Below are 24,447 nucleotides of genomic sequence, written 5' to 3'. Positions count from 1 at the left end.
AACAGCATGTCTTTATTACGACGGCTTTGCACACACAACATGAACATAGAATTATTCAGTAAGTACTGTTAGATATTAGGCACTCGTAATAGCGAACCAATCAGCAGATATCCCAAAACAGTCTCTGAGGAACTTTTGGGAGAGTCTGCATCCACTCAGTATGATCTTAAAAATAATTATAAATATGAAACAAATCCAAATGAATTGTTTCTTAGAAATTTATGTTTTCTTACCTTGGCCTGCACATCATTTTGATGACATTCAAACTTTCAGGTACATAGGGTGTACAATGGCATAAGAACAGATTTATAAGTTCAGGAAAAAAAGGGGAACCACGTTTTTTTTATTTAAAACTCATCTTAATTTTTCTCACTGACACTATCAAACAATCTGTATATACATCATAATGCTTTCAGCCCGTAACTAAAGTCCTGTGCCAGAGAATTATATTCATGTACTTGTAAATTATCTAATTGTTTTAGAAGTTAAGAAAGAAACTCAACCCTCTTATATCATTATTACATAACAATAATTGTAATTGACAGTGCTCCTTGCAATATAATTTACAAAAAAAGAGATGAAATGAAGTCTCCTATCACATCACAAACGCACAAACAGCTAGTAATTGGAACTTTCACAAGTCAGCCGATTGAAACTGAAATGATAACAGCTTACAGAAAAGGTAATATTTATTAACTGCGCAAGAGATATACATTGTTACGTACTATGGGACGCACCACTTATCCAACTGCTGTAACTAGAGTCACTTAGGCAACATTACAAAGGTGTCTCTTCCAGACGACTTTTTTATAATCAGATTTTTCACTGGAAAACTTCGCTTCTGAGAGACTCTTGCTAGACATTGCTATGTTGACACACGCTTTTTGGACTTGTTCAAGGACAACGCATGTTTCATGACAGAATGACGTTCCTCTGTTCATTTTATGGTTCTGTGTCTGCCGGCTTCCAGATAATAACAACACGTACAAGGACTTTTACTAATAATGTTATATTTACATCGATTACAACAAAAAATTCTTGATCTGATACCGAACACGGAATAACACCTACACTTAAGCAAGAAAATCTTACCTGTTTCCGGTTTCCTGTCTTTGGTGACACTGAGATCTAAGTCAGTAAAGTCAACAGTTCCGCAGAAATGTCTTGAGCTTTTAATTCTACACTGTGAATGGATTGCGTGTTGTACATTGCTGCTGGTTATCACGAATTTGTGACACTAATCAGTAAGATTATCGTTGAAGGCTCTTGTGTATTTGTTAATATTTAATTTATGACGTACATCAATTGTAAAATTACTTTTTACTCCAAACTACGGTAAAAACACAATCAGAACAGTGACTTCTTCGAACTAGATACTAAGAACAGTTACAAATTACGTTAAAATAGATTGAGTACTTCGTCTGTTGAAGTGTAAGATAGAGAATTGATACAATTACATTGTTTCTCGTTACCTATTTAATAATTATATAAAAGTTAGTCATTCTGGATGCTGAAACTAACGAATTTTCTGGATACTATAGCACTACTAAAATTTCAAATTTTAGAGTTGGCTGGTTACATTCGTGAGAGACTGAGTTACATGTTTAATTTTTTCTTACTTTTAATCGTAATGATAAATAACAAGTTTGCAAAACCTTTTCTATTGTTCTGTGCTTAAGGATCTTTGAGAAGCAGTGTTTCTTAAAAAAAAAAATCTGAGAAATGTCTGACGTAGTATACATATTTTAATGTATTATTCTATGATAAGCACAGGCGAGATGTATTTGGAAAGTAAGACTGGAAATAACTGCTGTTACCGGTTAATGGAAGACATATCACGTTGCCATTTACAGACCGTAAGCTGACGCATTTTTACTTTCGAGGCAAAATATATCACGACTAAAGAAACAGATATGGTTGAAGATGTTTCTAAATTCCTAATATGTCATACGTAAATGTAGGTAGTGATGCTTCTTGACAAAGAATATTTAGGTTTTCTGTGACGAGGCTGTTAGCTTCCGGGAAGGCATGAAAACTACGCAGATTTTGCAGCAGCTGTTAAGCAGTTTTTTCTTGAGGTATAAACGATTTCTTCTAGCGTGAATAAGAAATGGTACAGACAGAAGCTAAAAATAGTTTTGTGTGGCTCAGTGGTCTATTGAAAGGCCTTAAGACTGAAACTTTGGGAACTAGCAGTTTCTGGAAGGACAAAGTGAAAATGAAAGACTCAAGTGTGAAAAGATTTTTATTCTATGCTTGTACGTTGATACTTTTCTGGGAGCGTCTCTAATACGACTTACTGTTTTGCGCACGGGAGTGAAAGTTGGGGGTCAGAATTAGATGAATCTACACAGTTCATTCACGTCATCATAAATTGCATCCTGACTTACCTCGGGATAACTATAGAGCGCAACCTTTTCATCCACTGCTTTCGTGAAAGATTTTAAAATTCTTTATATTGCCACGTAGCAATAATCCTATACATGTAAGATCGCTTAAAATTAGCAGACGGGTGTGAAAGAGGAAGGGAAGAGGACGGAAGGGACCAGTGCTTTATTTAAAGCTTCAGAACGAACAGGGAAAAACTGTTTGCATAAGTTAATTACAGCATCGTTTTACCGTTACATCGAAATACTGAAACTATGTTAACGATTCCTCCATACGCCTAATAGTTATGGAGGTGGAATGGGTAACAGAAAAAAACTCTCAATTCCTCTTACTCTACAAATATTGTGGAACCTGCTTCTGTATGCCAAGGCGAGTGCAAAAATAAATACACCAATAAATCAAAATGCTGAAGAGTTTTATAGTACGAGAACTGTAAATTAATAGACCAGTTTCTGAAATTATCTACGTTAGTTTAATATTTCGATAGTTATTCATTTTATTATATCGAGTCTGTATTTTTCAGTAGTAATTTAAGAAAGAATTGAAGATAGATAGACTTCGTTTGCGTAAAAACTTTTTAAAGAAAGAAAACGCTGATATTCTTCTTCTTTGGCGTGCAGAATACAGATGGTACCTTAAGTACACTTAAAAGTCTTTATATGATACCTTTTCTGGTTTTACATTTACGTCAGTCTTTTTACTAATATTTGTCAACTTCCGCAATAAACGCCCCACCACTACCAATACATAAACACACGAATAAGGAACTAGAGTTCCCGCTACCCTAACCTGCCCACTAGGAACGTCGACATTTATGTAATTTCGAGAAAGTTTTTCTGTACGTGGCATCCGAAGAGTCTTCATTAGCGACGGTAAATTGGAAAAACTGTTGCTCAGTAAGACATTGGTGCTGGTGACTGAAAATATTTCAGTATACAGTTTGCGATAGATCTACGATTATAAAGTAAATAATACATATTGATGTAGCGCAATGACAATGATAGCCGAAGTGTTCATACTTTAGAACAGTCTACTTTAGATAAGAAAGTATGGGTAGAAAATACATCGTTACTTCTCTCTTGAGTGTTACTTTCACCTTATAGATATTGAAGTGGGGAGGACTTGGAGGTGGTCACTGTGGTGTCACCGCCAGACACCACACTTGCTAGGTGGCAGCCTTTAAATCGGCCGCGGTCCGATAGTATACGTCGGACCCGCGTGTCACCGCTATCGGTGATTGCAGACCGAGCGCCGCCACACGGCAGGTCTAGTCTAGAGAGACTCCCTAGCACTCGCCCCAGTTGGACAGCCGACTTTGCTAGCGACGGTTCACTGGCTACATTCGCTCTCATTTGCAGAGACGACAATTTGGAAAAGCCTTCAGCTATGTCGTTTGCTACGACCTAGCAAGGCGCCATATTCAGTTACTAGATGTCTTCTGAACAGATAATATTGTGAATCATGTACCGCAAGAGCGCCGTTCATCATAATTGGGTTAAAGTTAAGTGTCAAACTAGCTACGTCCGCTTTCTGAATTCTAATTGCTTGTCATGTTCCAGACCTCAAGTCAATATAGTCCTTCCCTCCTCACGCCAGCCTGCGTCAGCTAAAACGCGTGCATTTCGGCCTCCTCTAGTAACACGGTGTTGGCACTTCTGCCAACACAACAGTCACCTCCAATGATGGGGCTCCAGCACACATCAGAGCACCGTAATGCAACTTGGGGCATAATATGATGCGAGATGGATCGAAGGAGTGGTAGCTATCGGTTGGCTGCCAAGATCTGTAAATCGGTGGACTACTTTATGTGGAGCCATGCAAAAAAATTCTTCTATTCCTGACCTGTCACGACAGTGCAAAATCTCGTAGCTTTCATTTCAGTAGATTTAGAAATAGTCAGGTATAATCAGGGAATGTTATGTTAACGCTAAATCTTTGGCCTCAAAAGAGTCACAATCAGCTAGAATGGTGACGGTCGATGGGTGGGTGGAGGGGGGGGGGGGGAGGAAGGGGCAGAGAGCAAGCTATCATTTCCCTCTCTCACTGTCTTATCTAAGAAAGATGGTTGTCATAATCTATATCAGCCGTCGAAAAATGTACAAGTAGTTTCCGCCGCACCCTGAATACATTGATATTTCAGCAAGTGCATAGTAGAATTCGAACCAGTGAAATGTGTGCCAGGAACAAAGGAGGTTCATTTCTTAACACACGTTTTGAACGCGGTAAGTAGTCAGTTACGTTGAACAGTGCAACTGTTCATACTCAACCAAAATGGGCACGAGGTAACCAGTTTGGAAAGTCCATATTCATAGGCTGTCTGCGTTCCTTCTCTGTAAAGGATAAGCATATTGACTACGAAATTTTACATTTATCAAGTGCTACAAACACATGCCAATTTGTGTGTAAATGTGTATTGCAATCTGTGCCTCGGAAAACTGAATATTATGAACACAGGGCAGATTCACGTTGTCGTATATCTAATGGAAGTAGATGGTTTCTGGAGGTACCCAACAGAATGTGGCTCCTGCTGAGTTATTTTGAGCGTTCGACATTTGCCTTTGGTTATGGTAAACAAATGATCGCAAAGTCAAATGGTATGTTTCGAAATCAGTCGTAGCCTAAGAACCGCCTAAAGAAAGGAGTTGTAGGAGAGAATATTCTGCTTATTCGAGCCCGTTCATCTGTGGACCCAGCAAATGAGCTTCACCTGGGCGACGAAGCTCACTCGCTGTTAGCAGTATTATAACGCAGCTCGTCCAGCACACACTTTCCTTGACTGCTCTGTACCTGCAGAGTGCCCTGTCTCCACCGCCGCACTACTTTTGTGCCAACATAAACCAGCATCGTCACTGCTCAGAGAAAGGATTCGACAGACGCACTGTACTATTGTTCAGCCCGAACGTTTAGGCATTACATTGCGACGCAGCCACACGTGAGGTTGGGAGTTTCTTCAGAACATGGAAAGTCCGACGGCTGGGAAGAGGGGTACCATCTGACGGCAATGCATCGGCTACTCCACGGCTCCCTGCAGCAGTCGGTCAGGTGTCTGGAGACGCCTGTGAGGCAGCAGGCCGGGGGCCGCGGGCGCCGCCCCCGCCGCCCCCAACGGCAGGCTGCGGGCTGTGACGTCACGCGGGCGGCACGCTGCCGTCGACGCTGCCGTACACGTTGCCCTCCGACAACGCCTCCGCCGCCCCCGCAGCCGGGCCTCCGGAAGCGCGCCGCCGCTGCGGCTGCACGAACACCATCTGCACAGAACACACGTGTTCCGGTTACCATCGACGTCCCGGGTGTGCGCGCTGCAGAACTGCCTGACAGCAAGAAAGTCTATAAGTAACCATTTCGAGACACAGTACAATGTGTCCACGACATCTCAAACACAGGAAGAAATTCTGCCAAGAAAATTACGTGAAAAATAGATTAGTCTAAGAACTTTTCTGACTGAACACACTTCGAAATGGCTACGTGTCGTGAAAAGACTTATATGCTGGTGCAGAAACGTCTTGTGAAGCTCCACATGTACGCTGATGGACCAAAACGTTATGACGACCTGCTTAATAACATGTTTGTCCGTCTTTGGAACGAAACACACCACTGACTCTCGGTATTAGAGATCCGACAGTTTGTTGGAAAGTTTGTGGAGGAACGTAGCATTAGATGCCTAAGCTCACACCTTCTGATTCGTGTAAATAACGGGCCGCTGATTTGCGTACGCGTTGACGCACTCCATAGCAACCGAGTTGGTTCAAATGGTTCAAATGGCTCGGAGCACTATGGGACTTACGTTCTTAGGTCATCAGTCCCCTAGAACTTAGATCTACTTAAACCTAACTAACCTAAGGACATCACACACACATCTATGCCCGAGGCAGGATTCGAACCTGCGACCGTAGCGGTCGCGCTGTTCCAACCTGTAGCGCCTAGAACGGCTCGGCCACCAGGGCCGGCAACCGAGTTGGTTTCCATAGAATTTACATCAGGTGAATTTGTTCGTCGAGACATCAATGTCAGTTCACCATAATGCTCTTCAAACCACTGCAGAACGATTCTGGCTCAAGAGACACGGAAAATTACATTGCTGAAAGATACATCGTCGTTGTGGAAGCGTAGACCGATGGCCCTAGCCGTTTGGTCCCTTCAATCCCACAACAGTCGTGGAAGACATGAAACATGAAGGGGTTTAGGTGGTTCGCAGCTTTCAGCGTGTCTTCGATTACTATCACAGGTCCAATGCAAGCGCAGGAGAATATCTCCTGTGGCATAATACTGCTCCCATCTACGTGCGCACACTGGATTCGCATTCGGGAGGACGACGGTTCAAACCCGCGTCCGGCCATCCTGATTTAGGTTCTCCGTGATTGTCCTAAATCACTTCAGGCAAGTGTCCTGATGGTTCCTTTGAAAAGGTACGGCCGAATTTCTTCCCCATTCTTCCCTAACCCGATGGGACCAATGACCTTCCTGTTTTTTCCCCTGGCCCCAAATCAACCAGTCTGCGTCCATGGCGCACTGCACATTTCGAGCCGCCGTGCAACTCCATGACTGCGTTTGTGGAGTCTGCCATCGACTTAGAGTAGCAAAAATGTGATTCAACCAGAGAGCGGACATACTTCCATTGATTGACGGTTCAATGCCTATGCTCCAGTGCCCACTGCAATTGTAATTACCGATGTCTTTGGGTCAACGTGTGAACACATGTAAGTGGTCTGCTGCGGAGCTCCATATTCAACTATGTACGATAAACGGTGTGCTCCGAAACACTTGTGCATGCACCAGCATTGTGTTCTTTCGGCCACAGATCACCATCTATCCTACTTTACAGACCAGACCAGCCTCCGAACCCCACGGCCAACCATTTAGGGCCTAGTGGTACTTTCACAGTCCTACCTCTTTCCGTAGATGCTCACGACAGTAGCACGTGAACATTTGACGAGCTTCGCCGTTTTCGATATACTCGTTCATAGGCTCTGGGTAATAATAATTTACCTTTTGTCAAAGTCGCTTATCTCAAAGTATTTCCCCATTTGCAGCCTGTATCTTCGCTAGGATGATGCCCCGTCCGTGTCTTCTCCGGTTACATTCTTTTGTTACCGCATCACGTGCTCCCAGTGTCACCAGGCGGCATCCAGCGTTACGGTGGGCAGTGGTCATAATGTTTTGGCTTATCATTGTACATTACTGCACATGCAAACCTGTGACCCGGTGCCATTTGCGGGTTGCCTGTCTGTTGCCTTTCATGGGGCAACAGAAATTTTTAGTATTTTGTTTAATTACTGACCGAACTTAAAAATTCAAAAATGTAATATCGTATCTTATCGACACTGCCGGAGTCGGCGCCTCGACGAACATTCCCGTGGGCGCCGCAATCGGCGCTTTGAACATCGCCACCAACAAAGAACGTGTAGGCCGCCAGCGACTGAACATTGCCAGGACTTTGTTACAAGCGGTGGGCACCTAAGCAACAGTCCTGTAGTTCGCGATTAGTTCCGAGATGCTAGTTGGCGCCAAGCGTTACACCGACCTGTGATTGCCAGGTCTACCGGCAAATATAGACGCACGCCTTTGTCGGGCCTCTGTTTATAGCTAGCCACGACTGCCACAAGTTGTCAACAGCGTAGCAATTCTTCAGCTACAAATTGAGTAAAATGTGTTTATTTAAAGTGAACTTGCGTCAACTAATCTTTTGCTTGTCTGTCCAGATTTCTACGGTGACAGGTGGTCACTTTGTCACCTTCTAACCAATTGTCATTAACAGCGAGCACATGACATTTGGCTTCTCAGAACATAACGGTTGCCGACTCGCATCATAACAAAAATACTCTCATAATCTACTCATTTAAAGGTATAATCCTATATTAAAGGTATCACTTAGTAAGACAAGTATTACAATTAGAAACTCTGTATACAGGCTGGTCCATTGATAGTGACCGGGCCAAATATCTCATGAAATAAGCATCAACGAAAAAACTACAAAGAACGAAACTCGTCTAGCTTGAAGGGGGAAACCAGATGGCGCTATGGTTGGCCCGCTAGATGGCGCTGCCATAGGTCAAACGGATATCAACTGCGTTCTTCTAAATAGGAACCACCATTTTTAATTACATATTTGTGCAGTACGTAGAGAAATTACAGCGCCATCTATCACAAAGCGAAAAAAGTGGTCCAACTAAAACATTCATATTTCTTTACGTACTACACGAATATGTAATATAAAATGGGGGTTCCTGTTTAAGAAAACAACGCAGTTAATATCCGTTTGACCTATGGCAGCTCCATCTAGTGGGCCAATCATAGCGCTATCTCGTTTACAAGCTAGACAAGTTTCGTTCTTTGTAGTTTTTTCGTTTCACGCTTATTTCGTGAGATATTTGGCCCGGTCGCGATCAATGGACCATCCTGTATATATTCGGCCACTGTAACTCATGGTGCGCAAATAGACTATACTCACCCTGTGATTGAGAATGAGAGGACTTGGCGACTTGCACAGCTTTACACGTAATTTTAAACTTTTGGAAAACTTTTTCTCATTGACACTATCACAAAAGCATGAAAGGAAAAAAGTTCCTTGTTCGAGCACAGGTATTCAGCACCAGCCATGATGCATTAATTTATTACTTCTTTACTATTAGAGCTTCTTAGACCATACGCACGTCTATCACTGAATGAAACGGAGCCAGTATTTGAGGTGGGAGTGATACATATTCCACCCCTGATGTTATTCACCCCGTTCTGACGAAGCGCTGAAGGAAGCCAATGATGAACTTGGGAAGGAATTAAAGATCATAAAAAAGAAATTAAAAGTCTGAGGTTTGTCGACGACACTGTAATTCTGACAGACACAGCAAACGACTGGGAAGCGCAGCTGAATGGAGTGGATGCTGTCTGGAAAAGAGGTTATAAGTTGAATGTCAACAAAAGGAAAACAAGGGCAATGGAATGTAGTCGAATTAAATCAGGCGATGCTGAGGGAATTAGATAAAAAAACAGACACTAAAAGTTGTAAATGAGGTTGGCTACTTGGGCAGAAAAATAACTGATAATCGACAATGTGGAGAGGATACATACTGGTCAGCTAGAACATTCTGACCTACTACCGTTATAAACCCATCCACCCAGGTGATAGCAGCGTCTCTGGCGAGGAATAATTGGTAGTCAGAGTTACTAAAGGTACATGTAACATCACTGTCCGTGTTGTCCCTGTGCAGAATGATAAGGCGCGAGATCAGTCTTTGACCGAGGGCAGATTGTGATGGCCAGGAGGCTCGGCACGAGCATTTCGGAAACTGCACGACTTGTCGGGTGTTCGATGAGTACTGTAGTGTTTGTCTTCAACACCTGGCGAAACGAAGGTGAAACCACGTCCAGAAATCATGGGCTTGGGTGGCCACCCCTCATTACAGATGTAGGATGTCGTATGGAGGTCATAGTAGTAAAGCAGGGCAGGAGGCGGAATGTGGCGGAAGTAACATCAGACTTTGAAAAAGATTTAGGGCTTGCAGTCGGTCGTCGTAAACCTCATTGCACAATATTTCGGCTGGACAACTGCCAGCCACCTCCAGGTGAGCCGAACGAGGCCTGGCGAAGACGTTCTCCGCTCCGTCTTATATTGTGCGCTGATGGTTCTGCCGCACATGCATTGCAGTCACAAAGGACCACACCGCCCAGCGACAGCGCCCTCGCTGGTGGAATTGCAGGACTCAGCTGCCGTCGGTATTGTCGCTGGCAAATGCAAATACAAGTCAGTGTGAGTGGGCTTATAATAAACAGAATGTCCCACGGAGCCCTCACTCTTCCGTTTAACCAAAACATCCAGGAATGGAAGGCAACCATCTTTCCCTAGTTTCATAGTGAATCGAATATTCTCATGGATGGAGTTAAGATGATGAAAAAACTCCATTAACTTTTCTTCTCCAGGGGGCCACATTATGAAAGCACCATCGGCGTATCTCCAAAAACCAGTTGGCTCTCTCCTCAAAATCCTCCGCAAAAAGGTTAGCCATCAGAGGAGACAGAGAGCTGCCCATGGCGACACCGTCAGACTGTTTTGGTTAAACGGAATAGTGACGGCTCGTGGGACATTCTGTTTATCGTTAAGTCCACTCACACTGATTGTATTTGCATTCTTCAAGTTGCCATCACCCATCCAAAACCATGAGTGTACTTAAAACCCTCGTGCACAGAGCACATACGGTGTCGGATGCAGAGAATTTGCCTAAGGAACTTGCGCATTTAAGGACGGTGTTCTGAGACAATGGATAAAGAGCAGAACGCATCAGCCAAGTCCCTAGCTTTTCTTCCTTTCGCTGGAAATATCTCCTTCAAAATAGCGAGTATTCTTAATAGTTTTCTTGTGAAAGTGATTTTTCGTCCGCCTTCTAAGATTTCGGATTTTCTGGGATCGGTGAAGGATGATTTGTTACTGCGGAAGGCGAGTATTTACAAAATACCGTGTCAGTGTGGTATGGCCTATATAGGACAGACAACGTGTACAGTGGAAGAGCGTTATACAGAACATTAACGTTGCACTCGCCTACTGCAACCCAGTAGGGCTGCAGTTGTGGAACATTGTATTTCCAACGGACATTCAATGGAGGATGACAAAACTTTCGATTTTTGTCACAGTAACAACTTTTTGGGACTCCATTATCAAAGAATCCGTTGAAATACGCACCGCGGGAAATCTGATGAACCGTGACAGTGGTCACCAATTGAATAACGCGTGGAATCCCGTCATCTCCGAAACGTGCCCGAGCCGAAGACGCCAGAAGACATCGATAGCTGCGGCCAGCGACAATACCGACTTCAGCTGAGTCTTGCGGTTCCACCAGCGAGATCGCTGTCATTGGGCAGTGTGGTCCTTCTGTCTTCGCGACTGCAATGCATGCGCGGCAGTACCATCAGCGCACTATATAAGACGGAGCGGAGAACGTCTTCGTCAGTCCTCGTTCGGCTCACCTGAAGATGGCTGGCAGTTGTCCAGCCGAAATATCGTGCAATAAAGTTTACGACGATCTGCTACAAGCCCGAAATCTTTTTGAACAGTTGATTCGCTGGGAAAATTTCAAATTTTACATCAGACTTTAATGCTGGGCAGAGTACAAGTGTGACTGAACAAACAGTGCACCGAACTCTCCTAACGATGGGTATCACAGCGGACGAATCAGTCACATGTCAATGTTAACTCCACGACATTGGAAACTAAGACTGAAACGGACGTGTGACCATCGACGCTGCTTTGTATGGTCTGATGGATCCCTTCCTTATCACCCCGATCGGAGGGCGTGAATCCATGGCCTTCCAGAGTAACAGCTCCTTGATACCTGTACTGCGGGTCGGAGAAAAGCTGGCGTCGGCCCGTTGTGCTCCGGGGAACATTCACGTGGTCATCCACAGGTCCAGCGGAGCGCGTGCAAGGCACGATCACGACCGAGGTGTACCGTACACTGGTTGAATACCTCGTACATGCCTTTATGACGATCACGTTTCCCGGTAGCAGTGACATTTTTCAACAAGGCAACACGTCACAACGGCAGGGGTGTGAAGGAGTGGTTCGAGGAACACAGTGGCGAGTTCCAATGCTGGCCCACCAACTCGATAGATCTGAATGCAGTCGAACACCTCTGCGATGTGACTGAACGTGGTGTCAGAGATCATCCGGAATTTATGAGAATTGAGTGACTTGGGACGTACCAAGGCCTTAGCATGCCGCGACGAGTCGCCGCTATTGTCCGTACCAAAGATGGACATACCGGCTATTAGGCAGGTGGTTATAACGTTATGGCTGAACAATGAAGAATCCCTTGCGAGTGTGGGCGCCAGTATACAGGGCAAACACAGCGCTACAACTCGCAACGCTGCATGTACAGCAATACGTTAGTTGTGTACGTCTGAGATTTAAAGATAAATCAGCAGTTGGAGATTATAGGTAGCCTCAACGGTGGACTCACATTCGAATCTGATAAAATAAAAATGCTGTGGCTGAGGAGAAGCTTTTGGGAGAGCGTCATTAAAGAATGGTTCAAATGGCTCTGAGAACTATGGGACTTCACCTCTGAGGTCATCAGTCCCCTGGAACATAGAACTACTTAAACCTAACTTACCTAAGGACATCACACACATCCATGCCCGAGGCAGGATTTGAACCTGCTACCGTAGTGGTTGCGCGGGTCCAGACTGTAGCGCCTAGAACCGCTCGGCCACTCCGGCTGGCCATTAAAGAATCAGATGAGATAAGGCTCCATGATAGTCTCGTCAACAAGGACGAGAGCTACCAGACAAGTTGGGCATGAAATCCTGCACTAGTAACGGTAAGGCAAGGTTGACGCTTCGAGAATCTGGGCAGGACTGAATGCACCGAGATTCGAAAGGTGGTCGGCGAACAGACGTTAAAACCTGTGCAGATTCCTCCACTGCTAGCAGCCGCTGTGGGAAGTAAAGTAAGACCGTTGTGACACTCGATGTGACATTTCGTATCGTTTTGCTTTCTTTTTATTATAACTAGCAGTATGCCATTTCAAAGGAGTAGCGCACTGAAGATTTCTCACAAACACGCCACGAATTCTTGTAATCAAATGTCAGTTATTGTCACATTGACATTAAAAGCGTTACTTCCTGTGTTCGCCGTGGTAGAATGGATAAAGATGTTGAGTTATGGTGCCAAAGAATGCAGGTTCGCATCCAACACATTTCTTTTTTTTGTCGTTTCTGCCTCTTGTAACAGATTCTGAGACCAAGGTCACATTGTATTCAATCTTGTGCGGAGCAAACATGCCATATTTGGTGATTTCCTTATTTACACTTGCATATTACGAAAATACGCAGTTTTAGTAATGCACAGTATTAAGGATCTCTCCATAATGCGTGATTTTATTTAGTTCGGTTTGTTCTGCTAAAGTGTCGGGAAATGCGTGGAGGTAGTGTATTGAAGTTAGAGCTCAGCATTGGACATATGTAGGTTGACAGTTTTTGCTTGTTTCCTTACAACTACGGAGGAAATTAAAAAAAAATGAAAGCAGTGAGCTAATTATTGACGACCACGTAAAGTGAAGAAAGACTCTGGTTATTGGCAACCGGACATTTAAGTTAGTGGTTGTTTCGCAATTCAGTAGATACTATATATGAGGTAGCTTCTGATGTTTGCAGTGACATACGAAGCGCAATTAAAGGATTTTATTCAAGTAACTTATGTATTAGGAAGATAATAGCAATAAAATATAATTAACGAAACGTGAAATTGACATACGGCCTGTCACATGGGTTACTTGATGAAAATCTGCTGTATAGTTTGAGGCCAGATGGCATGATTATGGGTAAACCATTTTTATTTGTCATCAAAAATCTGTAATATGACAGTGACACATCAGCCTTGTAATCGCAGGCAGCATGAACGTACGCAACAAGACTGATCACGTCTTTCGAATATTTTTAATTGTAATCAGCATGACAGGTACATATTTGCATTTACTTACTTTCACAAAAATTTGCTGTGCTTTGCCTTTTTAATAAAGGCTTGTTCTCAATTAAATCGGTTCTGCTTATGAAACGATATTTATAGGCGTTCTTACATCCCCAATTTCAACCCGAAGCTGCGAATGAAATACTCGTATTTCCGAGGGGCCATCCACCCACGATGCAAGGTGGTGTTAGCACGTACACATCGCTTTGACGTCACTTCCGGGTATCTGGAGCCGCGGAGGCTTTAAGCTCATGTGGTGTGCACCCCCATAACAAGTCGCCGAACCCTCCGATTAGGGAAGGGGTGAGCAAACACAGGAGCTGCTCAGGTATACACTGATCGCCAGAACCTACTTAACAGCCGGTATGCCCACCTTTGGCACGGATAACAGCGGCGACGCGTCGTGGCATGTAAACAATGAGGCCGTGGTAGGTCGCTGGGAAGGAGTTGGCTCCACATCTGCACTCATGAGGCATGTAGTTCCCGTAAATTCCGGGGAGGGCGCCGAAGACCTCTAACGCCACTTTCAGTCACATCCCAGATGTTTTCAGCCGTGTTCAGATGTGGTGCGTTCTGTGGCCAGCACACAAACTGGAACTCCCCACTGTGTTCCTCGAACCACTCCATCATACTAATGACCTTGTGACATGGCGCATTATCTTGTTCCAAAATGCCACTGCCGTCAGGAAACATGATCTTCATGAAGGGGCCTAAATAGTCTGCAATCAGTGGACGGTACTCCTTGGTCCTCATGGGGCCTTGCGCGAGCTCCACTACACGCTTGGATGCTCACTGAATGTTCCAAAGAGGATAATGGAACCGCCGCACCAGCTTGTCTCCGTCCCGCAGTACAGATGCCGTAGCGTTGTTTCCCTGGAAGACGACGGATTCGTGTCCTCCATCGATATGATGAAAAAGGTATCAGATTTCATCAGACCATGCAACGCTCTGCCATCTTGCCAAAATCCATTGTGGATGGTCATGTGCCCATTTCAGTGGAAGTTGTAGATATCGTGATGTTAACTTTAGCACATGCACGTGTGTTCGGCTGCAGAGGCCCATGGTTACCATGCGGCTGGTCCCGGCGGAGGTTCAAGTCCTCCCTCGGGCATGGGTGTGTGTGTGTGTTTGTCCTTAGGATAATTTAGGTTAAGTAGTGTGTAAACTTAGGGACTGATGACCTTAGCTGTTAAGTCCCACAAGAGTTCACACACATTTGAACAATTTTTGAGCCCATGGTTAGGAGCATTCGTTGCACTGTCTACTGAGACACATTTGTACCTGACCAGCATTAAAGTCTGATGTTAGTTCCGCCACTGTTCGCCGCTTGTCCTGTTTTACTGCTCTGCACTGCCTACGGCGTCCGACATCTGTAATAAGGGGTAGCTGCCCAATCCCACAACGCCTGGACATGATTGCACCTTGGTTTTGCCACGTGTTATACACACTCTCCACAATACTCATCCAATACCCGACAAGTCGTGCAGTTTCCGAAATGCACGTGCTGAGCCTCCAGGCCATACAATCTGCATTCGGTCAGACTCAGATAGACCGAGCGCCTTCCCCTTTCTACACACGGATAGCACGCTCACTCATACTACATGCACCGCGCGTGTGTCTAATTGGCAGGCAGTCCTCGTCATTTGACGCTGCTATCACCTGGACGGGTTTATACAGATAGCAGGTCGGTGGTGATGACGTTCTGTGTGACCAGTGTGTATGTTCTGTGTGACCAGTGTGTATGTTCTGTGTGACCAGTGTGTATGTGGGACCACTGTCCAAATTCGGCACTCCGCCGGAAGATAATGGGAGCGACACTCGACGAAACATTGCGGAATTTCAACGCACGCACCTGGATGGAAGCCCCAGAAGATTTCATTAGCAGTACACGCCGAGAAAACCTACACTCATGTGCCGAGCGGTTCTAGGCGCTTCAGCCCGAAACCGTGCGACCGCTACGGTCGCAGGTTCGAATCCTGCCTCGGGAATGGATGTGTGTGATGTCCTTAGGTTAGTTGGGTTTAAGTAGTTCTAAGTTCTAGAGGACGAATGACCTCAGATGTTAAGTACCATAGTACCCAAGCCATTTGAACCTACATTGATGTCTTTAGCTATTTATTTCATGTTCCATGGACTATAACTGAGACGTCTAGCTATGATGAGGTCAGTTTTACTATCACAAACTAACTTCCTTCGTGAAAATGTGCAACCTGTCGACCATTTACATGATTGCTTAAGGTATTCTTTTATTGTGATTTATACTGTGTTCGGTTGTAACCAGTCTCCCCGTCTCCCACCCATCTCTCTGTCTCTCTCTCTCCCCCCATGAACCATGGACCTTGACGTTGGTGGGGAGGCTTGCGTGCCTCAGCGATACAGCTAGCCGTACCGTAGGTGCAACCACAACGGACGGGTATCTGTTGAGAGACCAGACAAACGTGTGGTTCCTGAAGAGGAGCAGCAGCCTTTTCAGTAGTTATATGGGCAACAGTCTGGATGATTGACTGATCTGGCCTTGTAACAATAACCAAATCGGCCTTGCTGAAGATGAACAGATAGAGAAAGTGTATGAGGATATTGAAAGGGTAATGCAGTATGTAAAGGGGGACGAAAATCTAATAGTCATGGGTGACTGGAATGCAGTTGTAGGGAAAGGAGTACAAGAAAACGTTACAGGAGAATATGGGCTTGGGACAAGGAATGAAAGAGGAGAAAGAATAATTGAGTTCTGTAACAAGTTTCAGCTAGTAATAGCGAATACCCTGTTCAAGAATCACAAGAGGAGGAGGTATACTTGGAAAAGGCCGGGAGATACTGGAAGATTTCAATTAGATTACATCATGGTCAGACAGAGATTCCGAAATCAGATACTGGATTGTAAGGCGTACCCAGGAGCAGACATAGACTCAGATCACAATATAGTAGTGATGAAGAGTAGGCTGAAATTCAAGACATTGGTCAGGAAGAATCAATACGCTAAGAAGTGGGATACGGAAGTTCTAAGGAATGACGAGATACGTTTGAAGTTCTCTAACGCTATAGATACGGCAATAAGGAATAGCGCAGTAGACAACACAGTTGAAGAGCAGTGGACGTCTCTAAAAAGGACCATCACAGAAGTTGGGAAGGAAAACATAGGTACAAAGAAGGCAGCTGCGAAGAAACCAAGGGTAACAGAAGAAATACTTCAGTTGATAGATGAAAGGAGGAAGTACAAACATGTTCCGGGAAAATCATGAATACAGAAATACAAGTCGCTGAGGAATGAAATAAATAGGAAGTGCAGGGAAGCTAAGACGAAATGGCTGCAGGAAAAATGTGAAGGCATCGAAAAAGATATGATAGTCGGAAGGACAGACTCAGCATACAGGAAAGTCAAAACAACCTTTGGTGACATTAAAAGCAACGGTGGTAACATTAAGAGTGCAACGGGAATTCCACTGTTAAATGCAGTGGAGAGAGCAGATAGGTGGAAAGAATACATTGAAAGCCTCTATGAGGGTGAAGATTTGTCTGATGTGATAGAAGAAGAAACAGGAGTCGATTTAGAAGAGATAGGGTATCCAGTATTAGAATCGGAATTTAAAAGAGATTTGGAGGACTTACGGTCAAATAAAACAGAAGGGATAGATAACATTCCATCAGAATTTCTAAAATCATTAGGGGAAGTGGCAACAAAACGACTATTCACGTTGGTGTGTAGAATATATGAGACTGGCGACATACCATCTGACTGTCGGAAAAGCATCATCCACACAATTTCGAAGACGGCAAGAGCTGACAAGTGCGAGAATTATCGCACAATCAGCTTGACAGCTCATGCATCGAAGCTGCTTACAAGAATAACATACAGAAGAATGGAAAAGAAAATTGTGAATGCGCTAGGTGAGGATCAGTTTGGCTTTAGGAAAAGTAAAGGCACGAGAGAGGCAATTCTGACATTACGGCTAATAATGGAAGCAAGGAAAAGAAAATCAAGACACATTCATAGGATTTGTCGACCTGGAAAAAGCGTTCTACAATATAAAATGGTGCAAGCTGTTCGAGATTCTGAAAAACGTGGGGGTAAGCTATAGGGAGAGACGGGTCATATACAATATGTACAACAACCAAGAGGGAATAATAAGAGTGGACGATCAAGAACGAAGTGCTCGTATTAAGAAGAGAGTAAGACAAGGTTGTAGCCTTTCGCCCCTACTCTTCAATCTGTATATCGAGGAAGCAATGATGGAAATAAAAGAAAGATTCAGGAGTGGAATTAAAATACAAGGTGAAAGGATATCAATGATACGATTCGCTGATGACATTGCTGTCCTGAGTGAAAGTGAAGAAGAATTAAATGAACTGCTGAACGGAATGGACAGTCTAATGAGTACACAGTATGGTTTAAGAGTAAATCAGAGAAAGACGAAGGTAACGAGAAGTAGTAGAAATGAGAACAGCAAGAAACTTAACATCAGGATTGATGGTCACGAAGTCAGTGAAGTTAAGGAATTCTGCTACCTAGGCAGTAAAATAACCAATGACGGACGGAGGAAGGAGGATATCAAAAGTAGACTCGCTATGGCAAAAAAGGTATTTCTGGTCAAGAGAAGTCTACTAATATCAGATACCGGCCTTAATTTGAGGAAGAAATTTCTGAGGATGTACGTCTGGAGTACAGGTAGTGAAACATGGACTGTGGGAAAACCGGAACAGAAGAGAATCGAAGCATTTGAGATGTGGTGCTATAGACGAATGTTGAAAATTTGGTGAACTGATAAGGTAAGGAATGAGGAGGTTCTACGCAGAATCGGAGAGGAAAGGAATATGTGGAAAACACTGATAAGGAGAAGGGACAGGATGATAGAACATCTGTTAAGACATGAGGGAATGACTTCCATGGTACTAGAGGCAGCTGTAGAGGGCAAAAACTGTAGAGGAAGACAAGAGATTGGAATACGTCAAGCAAATAATTGGGGACGTAGGTTGCAAGTGCTACTCTGAGATGAAGAGGTTAGCACAGGAAAGGAATTGGTGGCGGGCCGCATCAAACCAGTCAGTAGACTGACGAAAAAAAAAAAAAAAACTTGATAAAGGAAGAAAGACTTAACACAAATCGAGACACGTTCATAGTATTTGATGACCTAGAAATAGCGTTCGACAATTTAAAATCATGCAAGCTGTTAGAAATTTTGAGAAAGATATGAGAAAGCTGTAGGGAGGGACGGATGATATATAACACGTACGAAAACCATAAGACTGGAAAACCAAGAACGAAGTGCTCGGTTTAAAAAGAGTGTAAGACAAAGATGCAGCCTTTCGTCCCTACCGTTCGATTTATACATCGAAGAATCAATAATGGAAATAAAAGAAAGGTTCAAGAGCAGGATTAAAATTCAGTTTGAAGGTATCAATTGTAAGATTTGCTGAAGACATTGCTATCCACAGTGAAATTGAAGAACAAATAGACAACGTGTTGAATGGAATGAATAATCTGATGAGTTCAGAATATGGATTGAGGGTAGACCAAAGAAGGACGAGAGTGATGAGGTGTCGCAGAAATGAGAACAGCAAGAAACTAAATATCAGAATTAGTGATTACGAACCAGATGACGTGAAGTAATTCTGTTACGTTAGAAGCAAAATAACACGTGACGGACGACGTAACGAGGACACACATTGAGGTGACAAAAGTCATAAGATAGCGATATGCTCATATGCAAAATGGCAGCATTCCGGTACATGATCAATAGAGCTATCCAACTATCACTCTCTAAAGACAAATGTGATCTAGAAATTGAAATAATAAAACCAAGAGCTATTGCAAAAGGTTGTAACAGCTCCATAGTAGACACCCTAAAACAATTATGACAAAGCAATTACAACACAAAAAACAAGAAGAAAATAACATCTTACATACAATCCCCTTTCTAGGTAACATTTCATATCAGATTCGTAATGTCCTCAAACGAAAAAACGTAAGTATATCCTTTGCCACAGACAAAAAGTTTGGTCAGAAGTTAGCCCACAATATCATCACACGAAACCAACTTTATCACATAGGTGTGTACAAAATTGAATGTATGGACTGTGACTGCTTCTACATAGGCCAGACAGGCAGGTCATTTGAGATTAGATTCAAAGACGACTTGGCAACACTAAGAAACAAAAAAATATCACACATCAGAGATAGCCACCCACCTGCATGAAACAAAACACCATGTTAACAACACAAGTATCAGAATCCTACATATCCAACCAAAAGGTAGAAACACTAGACATTCTTGAAACACTCCAAATATACAAACGCTGAACAAAGCAACCTGAATCCATCTTAAATGACAAAAATGACAATATTTACAATAGTATCATCTCTGTTTTCAGCAACTGCCTACATCATTAAAACTGCAAAGCGCGCGAGCGCGCGCGCCCACACACACACACACACACAGACACACGCACACACACACACACACACACACACACACACACATACACACACAGAAACCCTAATATTTATCACAACTATTTAGTTATGTTACCATGACAGCTGCCAAGTGCACAAGAGATTGACCTCATTTACAGATATATCATCACACTAACAGCTTGTACGGCTTGTCAGTTTGAATTTATACGTACATCAACTACTGGCACAAATAGCACATACATCTGCATATTTTTAAGCATTAACCAATGTAATACCCCAACCTTTAGACAGTTATTACGTGTAACAGGTATAATCTTAAGACCCCCTTGCCTTGTAAAGTTTGCTCTCATACAATCACTCTATCCAACCTCTCTCTTTCCTTCTCACTTTCTCTTTCACTTCCTCCCCCTTTGCCTGCAGCCTTTCATTTCTATATATGAATTCCAACCAAAATTTTTATTTGTGCATAATTTTAGCACTGTAGCCAATACGTTTATTGTACTTAAAAGTTTGTAACACTTCACCTGATTGTATAAACGAGTATGAAGTTTAAGTTACTTTTAACTTGTCAGAATCGGATTTATATACCTCCTGAAGTATTTATTCCAACAAATGTATTCGACACTTCAAAACAACACCTCCAAATGTTTTAAAATTTATTCTTTAATAATGTTGTTAGGACGTATATTCTTTTTACATTGTGATAATGCTTCTGCTATACGATCCATGCACCAAATAGTTTCCGACGCCATATTTGTTTACAAAATATGACAGTATACGTGTGATGTGTTACGACAGTGAAAGAAACCTGTGGCCACTGAAGGTACATTATTTTACTTATTTTATTTTTACCGTTAGATACACGTTTAATTTTTTGTACTAAGAAACCCAAAACAATGCTCTGAAATAGTGTTTAGCTTCTCCACTAGACAGTGCCGCAAGCTTCTCCAAAAAAAAATGTAACACAAAACACACACAAATATCATGCTAACAAATGTAAATCCACCTGATGATGGAGGTTTAAACCTTTGAAACCCGTTGTGGAGATAAATAAACAGTGACTGGTAACGTAAGCTTATTGTTTCATTTATTGTCAATAACAGTCACGGTAAAGCCTAACCTAAAATGTTCACATTTTTTGCAATAAATAACATCGACCACTGCAGGTAATACTTCTATTAAATTAATAAGCGATACTCAGAACTTTTTAGAATACAAAATGAGGCAAAGATTAGAAGAAAATAGACGCAAACCAGCTACTTTTCGCTTACATAGCTCACGACAGTATCAACTGAGCTGCCGCTTTTACAAGGTAGCCAGTATCCGTATAACGTATACAGTACACTGTCTAAAGACTGTATCTGCAGCTGTCATTATTTGAAATTGAACTATGACCCACTGTATCAATGCGACTCCCTTTTGATGGACCAACATTGAACCGTAACACTTAAACGGTATACTTTCATAGAACACACTGTACAATGCGAAAAAAATAAACAAAAAATCAAATACGGGAAGCCTTTAATGACCGATGTGTGGTTTCGTGTCATTTTATTGTTACAAATCTTAGCTAAAATGACACGTTTCCGAGAAATCTTCAATTTGCTGATGATTTTAAACAGGTTATGTTTATACCACGTAATCTATGATAAAGAAACCCGTGAAGATGTAGTTCAAACAATATGGCGGCTTCTCAGTTCTGTTTGTGAGGTAAAAACGATGTCCCAACTCACTGACCTCGTTCCTCTAGCATGTAATATTCTTCACTTGACGCTCTGCAGTATGGTGGCACGTGAAATTGCATACTGTGAGGTCATTAACTCCTCCTTCACCTGCGTTTTCGCGTCCCGTGAGAGGACGGCTTCAGTCGTGCATTCTTATCTTTCGCCCTTGGTTCCTGTACGTATCGTACACTCAGGTGTAAGATACCTCTAAATACCGCGTGGGACCCACTTGCCCGGAGTAGTGGAGCACCTTGACATGCTGGAAGTCTCCTGCAGAAATAGTGAGCCATCCTGGCTGTACAGCCGTCCATAAATGCGAACGTGTTGTCGGTGTAGGATTTTGTGCACGATTAGACCTCTCAATTACGTCCTATAAATATTCGATGAGTTTCATGTCGGGCCATCTGGGTGGCCAGATCATTCCATCTTTGTCCGGAATGTTCTTTAAATCACTCGCGAACAATTGTGGCTCAGTAACATGATGCATATTCATCCAAAAAAAATCCATCGTTGGTTGGGAACACGAAGCCCATGAATGACTACAAAAGGTCTCAGTTGGTACAGTAGGTTTCAGTCAATGCCATGTAAAGAGAACCCGTATCACTGTGGATCTATGTCCGTCTGGCACAGTGTCTTTTTCAAAACTTGAGTCCATGGCTTCGTGGGATCTGCACCACACTCGAGCTGTTACCAACTGAAATCGGGACTCATCTCACGAGGACACGGTTTTCTATTTGTCTAGGGTCGAATCGATACGGTCAGCCGCCCAGGAAAGGTGCTGGAGGCGATGTCGTGCTGTTAGCACGTCGGTCGTCTGCTGCCATAAGCCGTTAACGCCAAGTTTCGACGCACTGTCCTGATTGATACGTCCGTCGTACGTCCTACATTGATATCTGTGGTTATTTCACGCAGGGTTGCGTGTCCGTTGACACCGACAACACTACGCAAACGCCGCTGTTCTCGGTCGTTCAGTGGAGATCGACGGCCACTGCGTTGTCTGCGGTGAGAGGCAATGCCTGAAATCGGTGTTCTCGGCGCGTTCTGTAATATTTCTGCCTTAGTGATCCATCATATTAGGCTCCAAGAAGTTGTTCACAGAGCAGTGGACATGCAAGAAGTATATAGTTGACGAAATGTGGTGTGAGGTACCTGTGACAGACGTTAGATTCGGCACCATTTCCGCGAGAAAGACCGCCTGCATAATGCTACTGCTCTGTGACTGGTTGCTGTGTTCGGAGCAAGGACGCCAAAAGTATAGTTATTATTATTAGTTAAACTACTCATTGGAATGACTTCACTTTTTAATATAAATATCTCTCAACAGCTGACTATCAATCAGTAATTTTAGAATTATTAAAAACAATTTAAATCAAAAACAAAAGATTGACGAAAATGCATACGACGCACTTCCGAAGCGTTCGGGTCACGTCTTTTCTGGTATGGCGCGGAAAGTGTTCCGGGCTGTTCGCCACTCTGGATTAGGCAGTCGAGAAGAACATACATGCTGAAACGTCCCCATAGGAAAAGTATTGAATTACTGTGCTGATAAACCCCTTACGTTATTTGAACGTACTCAGACATTTCGCTCTTTACTTATTCTGATCAACACTAAACTGATACACAATATTTTTAGCGCAACGCAGTCTGACTTTCAATAATCCCTACAATAGAATGGCCCTGACTAACATTAACCTATACCTTTCACAAATCACTTACCTCACAAAAATCTTCGTTACTCGAACTACTGGAATACAGCGAGCGCCACTACTACCAGCTAAATAAAAGATTCAAACTACTGAAGGCACTAACTACTGATAGGCATAGTTAGCAAATGAAAGATTTTGATAGAAAACAAACAATGAATTTACCTTAATAGTGTTCAAAAGTCATAATACACTCCTGGAAATTGAAACAAGAACACCGTGAATTCATTGTCCCAGGAAGGGGAAACTTTATTGGCACATTCCTGGGGTCAGATACATCACATGATCACACTGACAGAACCGCAGGCACATAGACACAGGCAACAGAGCATGCACAATGTCGGCACCAGTACAGTGTATATCCACCTTTCGCAGCAATGCAGGCTACTATTCTCCCATGGAGACGATCGTAGAGATGCTGGATGTAGTCCTGTGGAACGGCTTGCCACGCCATTTCCACCTGGCGCCTCAGTTGGACCAGCGTTCGTGCTGGACGTGCAGACCGCGTGAGACGACGCTTCATCCAGTCCCAAACATGCTCAATGGGGGACAGATCCGGAGATCTTGCTGGCCAGGGTAGTTGACTTACACCTTCTAGAGCACGTTGGGTGGCACGGGATACATGCGTTCGTGCATTGTCCTGTTGGAACAGCAAGTTCCCTTTCCGGTCTAGGAATGGTAGAACGATGGGTTCGATGACGGTTTGGATGTACCGTGCACTATTCAGTGTCCCCTCGACGATCACCAGAGGTGTATGGCCAGTGTAGG

The 24,447-nt window shown here is 43.4% G+C and overlaps 1 protein-coding gene across 1 annotated transcript in view; it reads right to left on the bottom strand.

Annotated features, from left to right (window-relative positions):
* Window positions 1-305: 305 nt before the first annotated feature.
* Window positions 306-24,447, bottom strand: part of LOC126272584 (putative phosphatidate phosphatase) — a 337,576-nt gene continuing 313,434 nt past the window's right edge. The window contains exon 7 of the mRNA XM_049975510.1: window positions 306-5,636. Coding sequence (XP_049831467.1) covers window positions 5,517-5,636 — 120 coding nt within the window. The 3' untranslated portion in view covers window positions 306-5,516. The remainder of the gene's footprint in view (window positions 5,637-24,447) is intronic.

This window comes from Schistocerca gregaria, chromosome 5, assembly GCF_023897955.1.
Source record: "Schistocerca gregaria isolate iqSchGreg1 chromosome 5, iqSchGreg1.2, whole genome shotgun sequence".
In the NCBI taxonomy this organism is placed as follows: domain Eukaryota; kingdom Metazoa; phylum Arthropoda; class Insecta; order Orthoptera; family Acrididae; genus Schistocerca; species Schistocerca gregaria.
Note: the sequence above shows the minus strand (reverse complement) of the source record. Positions and strands in the feature narration are given on the sequence as shown.